This window comes from Pelmatolapia mariae, linkage group LG20 (assembly GCF_036321145.2).
Source record: "Pelmatolapia mariae isolate MD_Pm_ZW linkage group LG20, Pm_UMD_F_2, whole genome shotgun sequence".
Lineage (NCBI taxonomy): Eukaryota > Metazoa > Chordata > Actinopteri > Cichliformes > Cichlidae > Pelmatolapia > Pelmatolapia mariae.
In genome coordinates this window covers 19,196,739-19,213,467 of record NC_086244.1, presented here as the reverse complement: position 1 = coordinate 19,213,467, position 16,729 = coordinate 19,196,739, and the positions used below count along the sequence as shown (strand labels likewise).

Here is a 16,729-nt window from a genome sequence, read left to right as displayed (position 1 = left end):
AACTACAAAAATCTGTCCTAAATGGGTTTGTAGTGTAAACAGAAACTATTAATGACACTCTGGTTAAATAGGCGGATAAAATAAAAGGTCTCTCTGCAGCAGCAGTCAGTCTCAGATTTACACCTGAACAAGTTTTTAATGTTCCATGGTTGCTGATGAAAAATCTGTGCATTTCTGCATGGCTAGGCTAGATATACGTTTACATAGACCTGCGCTTCGACTCTTCTGCAACTCACAGCTCCCATCTGATTTAAAACTGCCCTTCACAACAGCTCAATATGCCTGAGTAGCTGAATGATTTTTACTCAACATAAGTCAACTGAGGCAAACACTGATAAATGCCAGTGGAAGGTTAGGTCAGGCGTTTGAGTTAATCCCCAATGGGAAGCAGTGGAGGAAATGACCCAAGGGCTAATAGAAGGTGTGTGTCTGACATGGCTGAGAAAAACAGAGGAAAAGGCACAGTGTCCAGTAAAAAGGAAGAGGAGAAGCCAAGGCAGATGCAGGGGCTGAGAGGTTACTGGAGCAGCAGTAGGAGAGGGAAAAGCACAGTGGGTGGTAGCCTTTTGTCCTTGCATGTCACAGATCAAGAGAAAAGGCTCAGGGATACAGTTATTTTAACGAGGCCTGTTTCTCAACTTGCATTTTATCACATAAAACTCATTTCAAACGTTAATTAAATTTGCTGTGGGAAATTGGGTGCCAAGCTAATCATTTGTAATTTTACATTTTCTCATTCAAAAGCTATTATTTCTTCCCCTTGGTAGCTGCATTGGGGTGAGATGACTCACCTACACAAGTCTTTCCATCGCTGTGCAGGACAAACTTCATGTGGCAAGAACACTTGGGGCCCTGGTCAGTCTCCTCACAGATGTGCTGGCAACCCCCATTACCGTAGTTGCACGTCACTGGGAAAGGACACGTAGTTAACACAAATGGTACTTTGAGGATTACGCACAGTCTAAGTTATTCATTTGAAAGTCAGTGTGGAGAGGAGAGAGGAAACCGAGGGGGAGAGATGGTATGACATGAAAACAAAATATGCACATTTAGATGGGACAATCTAACACACACTCTTTCTCTGGGCCATATGCTCTGTGACGTAAACACTGCAGGCTCAGTTTAGCCCTCTGTCAAATGTGCACAGAGTAATGTTTCCGATGGAGTTTCTCGAGGTGAGCTGAAAACTGAAATTATTACAGAGGCGAGAATGGCGCTTGGAGTTACCATGATTATCGTTTAACCTCAGAAATTGTACAATAAGACGCTAACAGCACAATAAGAGCTCTGAAAACTAATGCAACCTCTAGACATCAAACAGCATCGTCTTTGTTTATTCAATGCTATTTACACCTGGACTTAGATTAAGGTCAAAATCTGTGCAGCATAATACTAGGTAGAGCGTGTATTGATTTCCATATTCCCCACCTCAGGTTCTGAATCCATGTTAATTAAATAAACTCCTCCTCTTGGTTAATTAATTCATATCTCCCACTTAATCTTTTTATCCTCCTGACTACACTGAAGGTTGAAGTTGGAGAGGTCACGTTTTTAAACTCACCAACACTCAACGAGCAAGCAGCTGAGCTCATTCACTGCAAGTGGCTGTGAGTCAAATGATTCGATTTTTAATCCTTTTCATTCAGTCTAAAGCTTTTGCATATTTTGTAAAGTCATAAAAACACTATACACGTAATGACATTTCATAAGTACTATGTAAAATTTCTGGTCCAAGTTTCTGTGTTCAGGCGAGGGGAGCTTTAAGTTTGGCACTTTTAACACACCTGTGATGACAGAGTGAAAAAGAGCACGAGCGAGCCTAGGCTTCTACCGCCATCCTGTCTGCACCCTACCATCCCTGCGCCTTTTGCCCTTTTCCTGGGCTGTCACAGAAAAACTATAGAATAACACTTCTCCAATCCTTATCCAAACACAGACAAATCCCCCATCAGCCCTGGCCCCAGCTCTGACAGGATGATCTCGGTTGCACAGCAACAGGAAGTGTGCACTGTCCGTCAGAGCAGTCCCCTTCGAGTAACCTCCACATGCTTGCCCCGGTTGTGTAAATGATTGCTACTCATCTGATAAACATGTTTTTCTTTACAAGGACTATTCCGAAGATTAGTCACGGCTTGGTAATGCAACATAAATGTCAGTTGCCAACTTCAAATCTGATGGAAGGCATTTGTGGAATGAGTGCAATTATCCATAATCGGCTAGTTTCCAACCCCAATCACCTTTTCATGAGGAACCTATAAACCATCCTTCTGACGTGTTTCCCTGTCTGTGTGTGTGTGTGCCTGTGTGTATGGCTTTAATAGAGGGAGTAACTAAAAATGCTTCAGGTTGAGACGACTTACGCTTGCAGTCCTTCATGTTACGTGTGAGCTGGAATCCCGGTCGACACTCGCAGGAGATGCCACCCTTCTGCGTTTCCCTGCAGATGTGTGCACACCCATGATTCTTGTCCATACAGGTGGGTCCCTCGTTTTTTGTACCATCTGGTTGCACTGCGAAGGAAGTTTTAGACAGAGTTTTAATCGCAACTGCCCAACAGACAATTTTTCTAAAGCCAGAGATCACTGACTAAACTAAGAATTTGACTTTTAATTAGAAAACACAGAAGACATAAGTGGGGTGGAAAAGCCTTGCTCAGATGCCTTGCACACATTCTACCCTTCAGTGCCTCATATGCCTACTGGTGGTGACTGATATGCCCAGTTACCCCTTTACAAAGATTCAGGCCCTTGTTGGAACATGCAGGCTATAAAAAGGAGGTTGCCTGCAGAAAGGATAAAACTCCCAGCAGGAGCTGATCCCGTAGACCTGTAATTTTAATTGAGGTAATCCCCCATAAAGAAAAGAACACAATGAAAAACCCTTCTTGGTTAAATTCTCCCTGTTGAGACTGAGATCAAAAGGGATTGCGCTAAAGGAGGGGTGTCAGTGCACATTTTCATGAGTCATCAAGGTTCAAGCACTTCAGTAAGAGCACGACAAAACCTCTCATACAACACAAAATAAAAGACACTGAAAAAAGCCCTTTCATCATTTAAAGCTTTACTTAACATGACACACAATGATGCGTCATTTCAGTGTGATGTATAAATGCTTGATGAACGGGCACAACAGACACCCAGCATACATTTCCATCCCTTGTGTCATAAATTATAACACAAATGGTGCAGTGCTCTCTGCATAAAGCTGACATCTTTGCAGAAGACGACTGATATTCGACTTATCCGTTGTGAAACCTTTCCTGCACTACAGATGCAGTGACAAACCTCAGCTCTCAGGCTCATTAAAAACCAAACAGATCTCCATCCCTTTCCTTTCCTTTTCCTTTCCTTTCCTTTCCTGGCATACAGGGAAGCAGTGAGCAAAAGACATCTCCATTAATGTCTCATTAAATCTGCTGTCACGCTGAAGGGTGTTTGGAGGTCTAACTTTTTTAATTAGCCAACTTTTTGCTATATATTGACGCATTTGCATATGTGCATGTAAGTGTCAACAGCTAGTAAAGAACATATAACCTTGTGCACTCTTCCTGAACACTGTAAATGTAGTGGCTCAGTTGTCTTGCCAGCTATATGCTGTCATATAGTAAACTCCTTGTTCCTGCCCGTAGGGGTTATAAAGAGAAGGCAATCTCAGTTTGACAGAACAAGTTTTTACATTATTCTGTCCCTAACTACCCATTTGTCTGCCACAATAACCTCCCCTGATTATGCCCTTTTGTTTTCCAGATGTTTTGCCAAAAAGAAGTACCCTCTTATTTTATACATTTCCACTCATGGCTGTTGTCAGGAATCCATTCCGAGTCTCTCTTTGCTTCAAGGAGCTGACAACGTGAATGTGATAGACAATTCTGACCCCCTTGTTAAATACTGTCCATCACTTTAAGTCTGTCAACAAGTGTCACAAGGTCATGCAATCCTCTCAGACTTTCCTGTCTGAGCTGTTGATGTTCTGGCAGACAGGGTGAACTATCAGACACCAACTGCAACAACAGCTTTCCCGGGAGCACAAAGACTCAGCGCTGAACAAACACTGAGCCAAAAGGAAAAAGGGCACGGCAAGACTGAGCGAAGTGAACATGAATGAGCATCAATAGAGCAGCTGCTTTAAAGCACTGCAAATTTCCCCGTGAGTCATGTGGATATTTAAGTAGGATATGGAATTCAATGGTCCCCTTTCTTGACTGCGTCTATCTGAGGCCAGAGCAAGAAACATACCGCTCTGAACTTAACAAAGGATTGAATTTCCAGCTACTCCCAAATGGACCAAAGATTATTTACTAAGGTTGTATTATGCATCCCAAACCTCACTTCACTCTCCCTTCATTTTTATGCAGCCCCTCTACCCCAATGCTACAGACCCATCCATCAATAACATGTCAGGTTGGGGCCAGAACCTAGGCCTTCGACTCTCTGAGGACCAATAAAAGGCAAAGTGTTGACACAATGGCCCTTTTCTCCAGGCTAGTCCCACCTATCATCCACCATGTGCACTTTCTTCTAACTTGCTGCCAAAAGCCTCCAGTTTTTATCATTACTAAATGATGGGAAGCAGAAAGAAAAACATGCTTTTATATGGAGTTGGACAGGAAAGCGAAGAAGAGAAATAATACGACTTAAAAAAAGAATCACACATGCCATCATCCACTAACACAATGTGCTGAGCCATAAAACATAACTCTATATGTAGAAAGTAATAAAAACTATCACAGGACACTTTATAGGCAGAAAACTGGACAGGAAATAGAGTCTAAAGTCTTGGAACAGAGCAGGAAACACTCAAGATGTGATGGGTTTTCACCCAAGCTCAAACAGGATAGACATTTTCAAAAAGGAAATATTTCAGGATAGGCATTTTCTTCCCTTTGTGGTATAAAAGAAAACACAAAAATTAAAGAAAATGGAATAACCCTAGTTTTTTCTATTACAACAATTTGTGACCTCTATACCAAATGTTTAGTTCATTACTAGAAGTAACGCATTAAGAGCAACGGCAGATGTTGAAGGGATAGCGAGGGATTTGGAGGAAATGTATACTCTCTATAAAAAGAAGGCATATCCAACATCTAATTATTATAATTATTAATTCATCCAAGGTTGCTTGTGTACAAAGAGAGCCTGTTTTTCCCCTAGTCAAGCCCTGTGACATCCCCTTTTTTCTGAACATGTGAACTTATTCTGATCTATGATTAGCAGAAAATAATAATAATAATAATAAGTCGGATCATATTCAGGGGTGGGATAGCTCTAAAACAATCACTGAATGCACATGTGTAAATATAGCTTTAGAAGATGTATAATAATATGGTATTATAATCTACCTGGAGCTGCTTAAAAATTGTTTAATTGGAATTCAATCAAAATTCTGAGGTTTATTTTATTCATATGAGTGAGCTACAATCAAAGTTAAGAAAATACATAAATATATATATTAAGGCTCTAACCATGGCCATAAAAAAAAAAAGTATATACTGACTATAGCACAGTTTTATAGAACCATTACAGCTCTAATCCCAGTCCTAATATCATCACTCATTCCAAGAAGCCGATAAAGAAATCAGTTTTCAGTGCTTTTAGGAGTACGGCAACAGCATAGACACACATCAAGAGATCACTTATTTAATAGTGCTTCCCATGCAATAAGATCATGCTTAATTGCCAGTATTCTTACACTAAAGTAAATGAACAGAAACCGCATGATCCTCCAGGATAAAGTCTCACTCGTTTTGTGTGTTTGTCAATAAGAGGAACTTCAGCTTAATATGTGAGATCAGCCACAGTGCCTGCAGGACACAGCTTTAGGTGCAGGTCACATCCAAAAGATACCTTTCTGAAAACCATCAGTTCAGGACAATGAGTAGTGAAGGTACCTAAGGATTTACTGATGATAGAAACTCCACTGGACAGGTCAGTCTAAATGGATAGCTGTGTGGAGAGACTGACTGGCACTCAAATCATTCTCTAAGCCTGGGGCTTGCTGGCTTAGACAGTGCAGTTAACTCCATAGCTTGCGAGCTACAAATGAACAAGCTGTTTCTGCTGCCCTCTTATAACCCAGACCGGCTCTTTAATAAATTGCAAAAATCGACTTATGTACCATTTTTTAAAAACATCTCTATCTTGCCAGAAACAATTTTACTGGACTGTATGTTACACAACGGAACTAGGGACTCTGTAGGAGCCTGCAGCTCCTTTGAGATAAAACCGGCCTATGAAGAAAATAACCATAAACTATTGACAGCAGGATATGAGTTTTAACACAACATGAGAAACTAAGCCAAAAAAAGAAGAAGAAAAAAATAACACTTAACAAATCCAACTAAAGTGCCAACTTCTATGAACTTCAAACAAAAGATTGAAGGAGGCCGCAAGTTCTTCACCACAGCGCTGCAAACCCTCTTAAACCTGAGAACCATGTAGTGGGGAGACTGAAACAATGGAGATGAAGTAGTGGAAAGCATGCCAAGGGTTTATAGTCTGCTCTTAGTGCCCCAGGGCAGTGAAAATAGGGCTCGTGGTCCGTACTGAGCTGCTGTCATACATATCAGAGGGGAGTCGGTCCCCCTCTTTTGGGGAGAACGTTAAGCATCGAGCTAGCGTTGGGTGGATACAAACTGAAAAGAAGGGGCCTAGCGATGGAGCCACCACACTATTAAAGCAACATTCCTTCCTCTTAGATAATGGGCCCTTAAAAGTTTTAATAGGAGGATAAAAATGTCAGCGCATGGAAAGGAGAATGGGAAAAGAATTGGACTGGGTTGGGCTGAGCCGCAACGCAGATGGTCAGACAGAGCAACAGGCCAGTGAGCCGGTCAAGGAAGTAACTCTTCCCCACTGACTCTAAGAGCAGCGAGTCCATCCAAGTGCTACTGTTTGGGTTTTCTGATTTTCTGCAGCTCTCAGAGGCCTTGTTGAGCCTTCTTATTTCACTCCCTTTTTTCCAGAGAGGAGCCACTAAAGGCATGAACCAGCAGAAAATGGAAAAAGATAGCAGACATCTGGACTGATAAGTCACTGCTTGAGTGCTTGTTGTACATCTTAATATATTGTGTTTCTAGAGTAAAACATAGCGTGGAGAGCTACCATGATGAAAAACAAAAAATAAGAGGAGAAACATAACCTAAAACAGTTACATTTATAGACTTTATAAATGTATAGACTAAAATAGACAAGAATGTGCTAGATATGATTAAAGCTCTTGAGAATCTTGATTTCTACTGTAGAAAAAACATTTTGAGGAAACCGTGTGTGCGCGTGCGAGCCTGTAAGCGTACGTCTATTAAGGTATGTGGATGCATTGACACACAGGTGTATTTGCATAATGTATGCATGTGGCACATGCATTTGTGAGTGTCGGCCCATCTGTGTCACACACAGTTGTGCAGCACCTGCTGTGGATGTGCCACTCTCCCCTTCACTCCTCCCCCATTCTATCAAGGTCACCTCACTATGCAGTCCCAAAGGAGCCAGGCACCCTCCCAGCAGAACAGACAACACAGCAGAGCACATCCAGGCTGCAGGCTTTCTTTGATACGGAGATACAAAAGGCGTGAGATACAGTATGTTATTACAAAGCCCAATTCTCTCCAAAATCAAAGCAAGAGGCAGCTGAAGAAGGCATCTGTCTCTGCAGAGCCTAGTCTGGCCCTCTGGTTAAGCCCATGATAGCCAAATGTTAGTGGAAAAACCCCACTGGCACTCTGGCAGTCCGCACCAGCGAGCTGGGCTGGCCAGCTTAGAGATGGCCTTCAACAAACCCACGAGGAAAAAGGATGCCCGTCTCAAATGAGGTTCAGAGAATTCGGTGGCAAGGCAGCCAACATTTGCTGAAGCTCAAGCCACTGATGTATATTTGTTAAAGGGTGGGGATGGAAGGGAGGAAGGGCATGGGTCCTGTGAAAGTCTGGACAAATAGCTAAGATGTGGGAAGATAATATAGGAAAGAGGCAGAGGAAGAGAAAGGAACGAACAGGGAAGGAACAGAAAGAAAGACACACACACACAAAAGTGTTCGTATGTCTTTATCTGTGCAGCTTGAAGTCTCTGCTCTACTTCCCTAGAATAGGAAAAGAGCCTGGTTATACGGTTGGGCTGCAGAGCAATGAAGCAGCGACTTTTGCACTTGTAAAAACAGTTCTGCGGCCAATGCACAGACAGGCAGGCAGACCCACTGAGATCCACGAGAGCAATCATGAAAGAACCGTGTCGGCTTCTGCACAATGGGACAACCACTGTTACATAAACATATATTAAAAGCATACAAACTTTCCTTTTACAAAAACAAATGGACGCATAAAGAATTTCTCTTTGCAATCTTAAATAAGAAGCATCGCATCACAGGAACAATGGAAACTGGCCCTTTATCAGCGCATTACTTCATGAAATTAAAATGTGAAACAGCCTGATAAATGGATATTACAGTCAAGGAACTTGGGTTATTTTATCCATTTATGTAAACACAAAAGCAATAAAACAGGGTTCAAGGACTCTGTGCCTCGTTTCAAACTGGAGGAACACTAACTGAGAATATAATATAAATATTACGAACGTGAGCTAATTTATCAGAAAACTCCTTATTGTGTTGCAGTTTTAGCCTGCACATAAACGCTTCTGAGGTCAACATACCACAATCTGCATCTAAATGTTAAAAAAGGACATGTCAGGATGTGCCTCTATCGGAATAAAACTGGAAATTATTAACCTGCCTTCCTGTGCATGCAAGTCTGTATGTGCATGTGACGATTATTGTGTAACTATTTGAATCTGAGAAAGAAAACGTGAGAGAGAGAGATTAGCTGCGCAAAGGGAAAAAGCCAAACCGGGAAGCTAATGGAAGCTGTAAACATAGGAAGAGGTTTTCACTGGCAAAGTAAACATTTCCTGGACAGAAAAGCTCTACTGTAGACAAAAAAACATCACCAATCAGGTGACTGGTGAGATACAGTTTTAGAAGAAATTGCTCAGTTATTCTTTCTAATATGATATAAGAAAATGCTGATTTGATAATCATGTTGGAACATGAAATGGAATGGAATGTGTAAACGTGGCCCATATTTTTTTTTTTTTTTTTAAATGATCACTTTTCCATTACAAGATAATTTTTGGATGATACATTTTCTTCTTGAGTGCAAACTCTGCTTGGAGGTAATGCATGTTCATCTGTTTCTGATTGAGCACTTTGAAGACTTAAGTGCAACAGTCTATTACAGTCTCCTTCAGCAGTGAAAGGTGACAGTAAAGCCTCAGGGCTCATGTAATCAAATTTTTCGGCGCAATGAGCTTTAGACACTCTGGAACCTAATCATCAGACTACTGAGAACTTTCAAACTCCATGTTGCCGCTCTGCAGCTTTCATGGCATAGTCAACCACATTTATATCATCACACTGATTGGCAGTGACAAGACGTTGGATTCAGAAGGCTCATTTTCTTTTTCAAAGTTACATCACCCTGCTAACTTGTGTCGGTTCAACTTGCTTCTTGAGCTGCACCATTTCTCAATCATTTCCTACCAGTGGATGAGTCAACTTTCAAATCCCGTGTATCCTGTTTTTTGTATTCAGAACTAAAGATAAATATACTGAATACTCAAAGCACTATACATGACTTGCATAACCAACCATCAGTGCGCACTTAAGGTAATTGCCATACCGGATATTCAGAAATGTATGAGGCTGAAATTATGGATGTGTGGGTTGACTGAGACTGAAATTCCTGAATTCCAATGTGCTGGATCCCATCTCACGCACATACGTCCCTGTCATCCTCCTATATAAAAGAGATAATAAATCAAACGCAGAGCAGTGGAGCCCTCTTGACCTAAATGGCATTCCTATCAACCACTAAGCACCTTGGCTGGCCTTTGAAAAGCTTTATTTCTTGACTGGAAGAAATGTTTGGGGAGAATAAATGAACTGTTACAGCTAGACGATGGAGCCTTCACTTGGTCATGGTTATTCCTGCTGAGGGGGCAGGGGCAGGTCTAATAAGAGACAGGCCAGCAGCAGCCTTGTCATTAGCTGGGAGGCTGGCAGACCCCTGCTGCCTAATTGGCACAGGCTCACTGCTAACAAGGGCTCGCTACCAGCAGGGGAAACAGACCGGTAGAGAAAGGCACTGCAGTGTCCAGGTCTGCGCTGTCCTTGGAAAAACTGGTAGAAGTTACCTAGGGAACACCTGACCCATTAATGGAAGAAATGGAAAGCTGATGTCTTTTTAATGAGAACAATAAAGCTCATGAGCAAACTGCACCCCAGGCTTTGCTCTTTAAGAGAAGGGCTGGTTGAATGGATGGAGGGTTGCATTTAAACTGGCTTGGCTGGGTGATTAAATCAGCTTTCATTTTCTCAATCATTTTTTTTTTTCCCCTGAGCAACTTGTGTGTAATTTTTCTGTAAACGAGCACGGTGAAATTTGCTGAAATTCTGTGGGGTTCTTGTCCTGTAACAAGGCAAAGTCACTTCCTCACCAATTGCATTTTCCTACAGACACATACTGTTGTAATAAGAGCAGTAATAATAAGCAGATGAGTAGCTGTTCTGTCTCTTTGACTTCCAAAAGTAATGAAACAATGACTAGGCGTCTATCTGATCACTATCGGAAGTTTGTAGATTTATGGCAGCTTTAATCTCTAGATCCAAACGGGTCTCATCTGTAAGCAATAAAGATTATATTAATATTAAAAGGGGAGATCGACAGAAACGAGGTGCATTTACAAAAGAAAGAAAGAAAGAATAAACAACAGAAGAGAGAGAGCTGGGCAAGAACGGACTGGTGCTCACACGTCTGTTTCTGCATCTATATAGTAGTAGGCCTTTGAAACACATGATCCGGCTTTTCACCTCACTCAAAAAACACTACGTTTATGAAATGTAAACACTGACAGTTCACTAGGCCAGACTGAGCTCATAAACCAGACTTCCAAGATCCTCATTTCACCATCCGGGGAAATTAGGAACAGCACAATCTAATGACTCCCAGCAAAGGCAGGCGTCTCACAAGAGACAGAACAGGGACGAGGAGGTCACCGACCCCGCTGGACGTGTTGTCTGCACCTTCTGGATAAAAGGTGTTGTTCCAAACCCCAGGAAACGAGAGAAAAGATCCAACACAGACCCAGCCCAGTTTGGCAGAACTAAGGAATCTCTCAGACAGCTGGATAAATACCCCTGGAATACAGGTATGCGTTTTGTGTAACTACATGCAGCCGAATTGTGCGTCACCCTTTACAGGGGCAGGGTGCTCAACACAGATTATATTCAAGTTGGGTTAGTTCTCTACTTTGGTAGCACACCCAAGCCGACAGTATCCAAACCAGCTGTTGGGCTGACAGCTAAATCAATGTGTGAGCACTCCCTGTGTTAATCTATCCAAAGATAAAGTCTGGAGGTCAAAGAAACACTCACTGCTGCGAGTTTTACTATAACTGCACAGAGAGTCGGTTAGCATTTGGATTACTTTGTTTGATACAGAGCTATGGTGTTATAAATGTATGTATGTCCGCAGTGCCCCTGAGTTTGGTAACTAAGCCTCAGAGCTGGTTGGCTCATCTTCTTCTGTCATGTCTCCATCCCACAGGAATGAACGCTCTATAAACAAGAGGTGTGTCAGCCCCAGGCTATACCTTTAATTGTTTTCTGTGCTCACAGTCCCCCCGTAAGCCACTCATGCCACAGATACCTTAAAAAGCTGCAAAGCACTAGATTGGCTCAATTTGAAAGGGTGGGTAAAAAGCAAAAAGTGATTTATCCCTTCTTCTTCTTTTCCCTTCAGACTTTGACTTACCCTTTTTCACTGAGACCTGTCAGGACTGATTCTTTTCTCATGATTAAAAATGCCTCAAATTCACCATCATCGCGTGTCACAAAGAGGCTTAACAACATCCAAAAATAACTTTAAATTTGCATTTAACATGAGGTGTCACCACATATGGTAATATACAACGTTTCACTATTGAACAACATGTTTGTGCGTGTGTGTGTGTAACCTTTTGGCCTTTGGATACAGGTATGCTGGTTGTCACTCAGGAGAAAGCCCTCTCTGCAGCGGCACTCATAGCTGCCCATCATGTTGACGCATATCTGCTGACATCCGCCGTTGCCTTCAGAGCACTCATCCACATCTGCCAGGAGACACAAAGCAAAATTAACAAGAGTGCTACAAGACAGACCAAAAATTACCTGATTAACGATTGTCTCAAGTCATCTGGGAAATCATTACCCATTTAATAAACAAATGGGAAACTCGAACATGGATGATATGTATGTGAACAACTATTGCCTATTTAAGAGTATAACTCTGTAAAATTAAAGGTTTCTAAACAAATATTACAGAAATTTCAGATTTTAACTGTATTTTTTACTGAAGAAGAGTCTACAGCCATGCGCCTCATCTGTCCCACATTTGCATTTATCTCCAGGGGTTGAAGTAATACTGTCACCCTGTAACTAGCTCTGGCTTATCATAATAGTCATTCAGTGGAAAACGGTTCACAAATATAGCTTTAGTAATTATCCAACTAGTGTCTCTTGCCATACTTGAAGCTCTCTTTCTGTGGCTGTAACTGAACCACAGAAATGCTTTTAGTAAATTGTCAAAAGTAACAATGTAAGAATGGTGATAGTTAGCATTTTATATCTACCATGTTCCCTGCCTTTGTTTACTGTGTTAGAATAAAAGTTTGTAGGTATGTGGTAATCAAAGTATTAGACAAATCTCAATTTTCACCAGATGATAAGGGCAAGGAGGACAAAAACACAAGCACAACATTTAATTCGCCTCAAAAATCATATGTAGAGAAAGAAAAAAGTTAAGCAATACATTGAGATACACTGGGATCGTGAAGATTGTACCAGTTTTATTGTCTCTACAGATGCAGCACTAGCAGGGCTTAAAAAATATATCATATTTTATCTAAGAATTAATTTAAAAATATATAATTTTTAATTTCAAACATCTTGATGCTCTCAAAAAACCTGAAGTTATCATTTAAGTGCAAATGTCATACAAGAGTTTGTCTTAAGCTGAGAGTTTGAATCTGTCATAATGGTTATCTGACATGACACCACAGCAGAGTTGCACTAAAAACCTCCAACTGTGCGGCACTAAGCCGTAAAAATGCACATGCAGCACAATCCCTTGGCAACTGAGAAACCTGATCCACCTGGGCCAGAGTACCTGCTGATGACGAGTGTCTGTCAGCCCCATGACGGGAGGAATGCAGAGAAAGGGAGGAATGAGGTGGGGGGAGGATGGTGAGGAAAAGAAGAGATGGAAAGAGTAGAGAGCAGGGGTTTTTTTTTTTTTTTGCTTTGGGGGAGGTGAAGAGGAGCTGCACTACAAGGACATATGAAAGCAAAGCATTTACAAAGGTGTCAGTTTCCCTTTCTTTTCACAAAAAGAAAGAGAAACTGACCACAAGCAGGAGTTGCTGACTTTACTTTCATTGGTAATAAATTGTACTCTTCCAGCTGTTCTTTCTGAATATACAACTCCCATCCAGGCTCATTGTTCTTCTTGACAAAAGAAACAAATTAAAAGTGACACAAATGAAATAACGGAGCTTGTATGTCATGTTTTGCTGCTTATTTTTGCCTGGAGTGCAGCAGAGCTTTGCTCCTGTTGCCCTCTGTGTGTCTGAGGTGTAGTTGCAGAGATGACACTCCATATTCTTCCTTTCCCTCAGAGATTTGGGGTCCTGGTCCCTTTCTACTGACCACGCTGGAACCTTATCCATTCCTCTGCTCAATCCATTAAAAATCTGCTGTATATACAAGCCTTTTTTTTACTAAACCGTCATGCGAAACTAATTTACTGTCTATTTGTCCAGTCTGAGAAGGCCTCTGGATTAAGTTTCCTTTCTGGGGAATTCTCAGTACGGGAAGAGCTAGAAATTAAACTTAACTTTTCTTTTTTTCTTCTATTTCCACTCACAGACTTGGATTCACTGGTGTACAAAAACACAAAGTGGCACCTGACTAGATGGAAACTTCTGGGGCTTATAAGTAGGTCAGTGGCAGGTAGCACTTATGAACCTCGTCAGCTTGCCAAGTGTGCTGTCCTGTCCTCACATTCCATGAGCAAAAATGTCTCTTTCCGCTAAAACAAAAAAACAAAGCAAAAAACAAACAAACAAAAAAAAAACCAATGTGTCACATCAGTTAAGACTGATGGTAAAAACATTACTCTGCAACCAGGTGAAGCATCGTTATCTGAAAAACAAACTTTACAGGAAAGTTCACATTTAGGCTTAAACTCAAGAGTAAAAGATGGAGAATTTATGAAAAGCTTGGCGAGGATTTCATTCAACTATGTGGCTGCTTGGTGTTGACCTCGTGGTCTCATCTCTTCATCATGAAAGTGGCAGCGACAGAGGGAAGACCTTTGAGCTGACGAAAGCAGCCGGCAACCTACAGCTGCGCCTTTGCAGATAAACTGTTAGCACGTAGCAAAAAAAACTTTCACAACTCACAGAGAAATTTGTCCAAACATATGCAAAAGTCTCTTTTTCTGTTTCTTTCCCTTTCCTCTCTTCCTTTAACACACACACACACACACACACACACACACACACACACACACACCAAAAATTCGGACATATAAAGGCTACATAAATACAACAGTCCTGGATGCATGCGCAAAATGCCCATGAGATATGCAACCAGTCTTCGAGGACCTGTGGGAATTCTCCTTCCATACCATCAGCGCATCAATGAAGGTTTAATTTCCTGATTCCTTCATCCTTCCAAATGAGGCGTCGTCTGTCAGTAGATCTCTCCTGTTTAAATAGCTCCCATAATTGCCTGTGTTGTGTGCTGGGCAAGGCTGGCGTCCAAAGCAAATATTTCCAAGCGGAAAGGGGTTCTGGCATGGCCAGGCGAAGTGCTCATGTTATTTGGACTTAAAACATTTTTTTAAAAATTCTCTAGAGAGGGCAGGAAAAAAAAAGTCTTAATCAAGTTAAAAGGGCTGCCTTCCTTCTGAAAAATGAGACATGTCTCCGCTCCATCCTTCCTTCACTTTAGGAGACGAAGGAGAAAGGAGGGCTCAAACTGAGAGAGATTAAGAGATTGGTTGTGTTTGCGGAGGCCATGTCCGTTGGTTTCTCAGATAGCTCTGCCTGTATATATAACATTTGGCCTTGCACAGAGCTTTAAAGTCGTGTAAACATGTTGGCTGCTTTACAGAAACCTCTGAACCCCCTTTTTTGAAGAAATATGTTTTTCCTTCTTCGTTTTGTAAAGGTTCAGTGTTTTTGGAACATTATTGCTGACAAAGACTTTTTTTTTCTTTTTTTTTTAATTTCAGCGGGCAGTGTGGAAAAAAAAAAAATGCTATCTGTGGGGCTGTCCATGTATCCATCCCAGTCCTTGGCCTCTATCTGAATCAAACAGAGCTGGCTCTGTAGTCTAGGAAGACCAGAGACAAGGAGATGAATGGAGAGACATTGGCCTCTTTGCACAATTCATTCACAGGAGTCGAGTTGGCTTGCACTCTTTTAATAAGGCAGCAAAACAGGGCCATGTGCAGCAATGGGCAGCAACAGCTGGTGGGCTGCAGGAGCAGACTTTGCTGCTCTCATAGATGAGCAGAAATCAGCTTGGCTTGACTGAGAATCAGTGGGGAAGGAGTGGCACATCCACAGCCAGCTTCAATTAAAACCAGATCCCTTCTCATTTCAAACAGGATTACAGGATTTCCTATTTTTCTATGTTGCTTCTGGACTTCAGTGGCACAGCGCAATCATAAACCCACTTGACTTAGCAGTGACCATGACGCCAGTATTGAACATAGTCTGGGAGGACAAACTGAAGGCGCAGATGCTGAAGCTGCACACATTCAGCAGTACTCCAGCACCTGTCAGCTGAGTTTTTCCAAATTGATATAATGCAGGAAGTCCTGATCTTTCATCTGCAGAGCACACAATCTCTTAAATCACCAGAAATGTGTTTGACCATGACAGGGTGGAAGCCTTAAACGCTTATAGCACTGAGCAATTTATTAGTTCCAGCTCTTCCTGTCCTCCCGACGCACTGTTTCAATACAGCTAACTGATTCACATCTGCTAAGCAAACATGAATTAATTCTGTTTACTATAGCATTTCATTCTTAAATCAGCAGCAAGGTTTGATTTTTTATGCCATTACATAAACAAAGCTAATAAAGCAATGATTAAATTCAGAACCTTTTTGACTTCACCCGTCTCCCAGGTAACCATTGTTGCAAACAAAGCACAGACTTAGATTTCAGATCCAATCACCCGCCGAGCTCTTTCCTAAATGAAAATCTATGAGCTAAGATCATGCTTAACGGTGTTCGTCTGCTCCTCCAAAACAAGTCTGGAAGTATTTTAAAAAGAAAACCCCAGGATAAATGTTTGGATGGACACTGCTATGCCAAGGAGACAAGAGGGCCTGCCATGATGTCTGATGGCTCCCAGTCTGCTGCATGCTTACATCCCTAAGACCAATCACAGGCTTGAGTTTCCCCCTAGAGCCCTGCCAGTGGGCTCAGCTGGAATTGTTCATTTCATGGTGGATGGGACTGAACAATCCTGAGAGTGGAGAGAGAGAGAGAGTGGGCGATAGCTAATTCACCAATCTCAAATCTATCCTTTAGCTCATCACTCCAGCTCCTCTGAGCTATGGAGAGACTCTCTCGTCCCAGCCCTTATCTGTCTGTTTCACAACAAAAGCAAAGTGACTTCTCGCTGGG

At 41.8% G+C, this 16,729-nt stretch overlaps 1 protein-coding gene across 2 annotated transcripts in view; it reads right to left on the bottom strand.

The window, feature by feature from the left end:
• Positions 1 to 16,729, bottom strand: part of scube3 (signal peptide, CUB domain, EGF-like 3) — a 74,533-nt gene that overhangs the window by 30,416 nt on the left and 27,388 nt on the right. For both annotated transcript variants that reach the window (XM_063463897.1, XM_063463898.1), the window contains exons 4-6: positions 12,003 to 12,137; positions 2,361 to 2,510; positions 792 to 908 (exon numbers count right to left, since the gene is read on the bottom strand). In XM_063463897.1, coding sequence (XP_063319967.1) covers positions 792 to 908; positions 2,361 to 2,510; positions 12,003 to 12,137 — 402 coding nt within the window. The remainder of the gene's footprint in view (positions 1 to 791; positions 909 to 2,360; positions 2,511 to 12,002; positions 12,138 to 16,729) is intronic.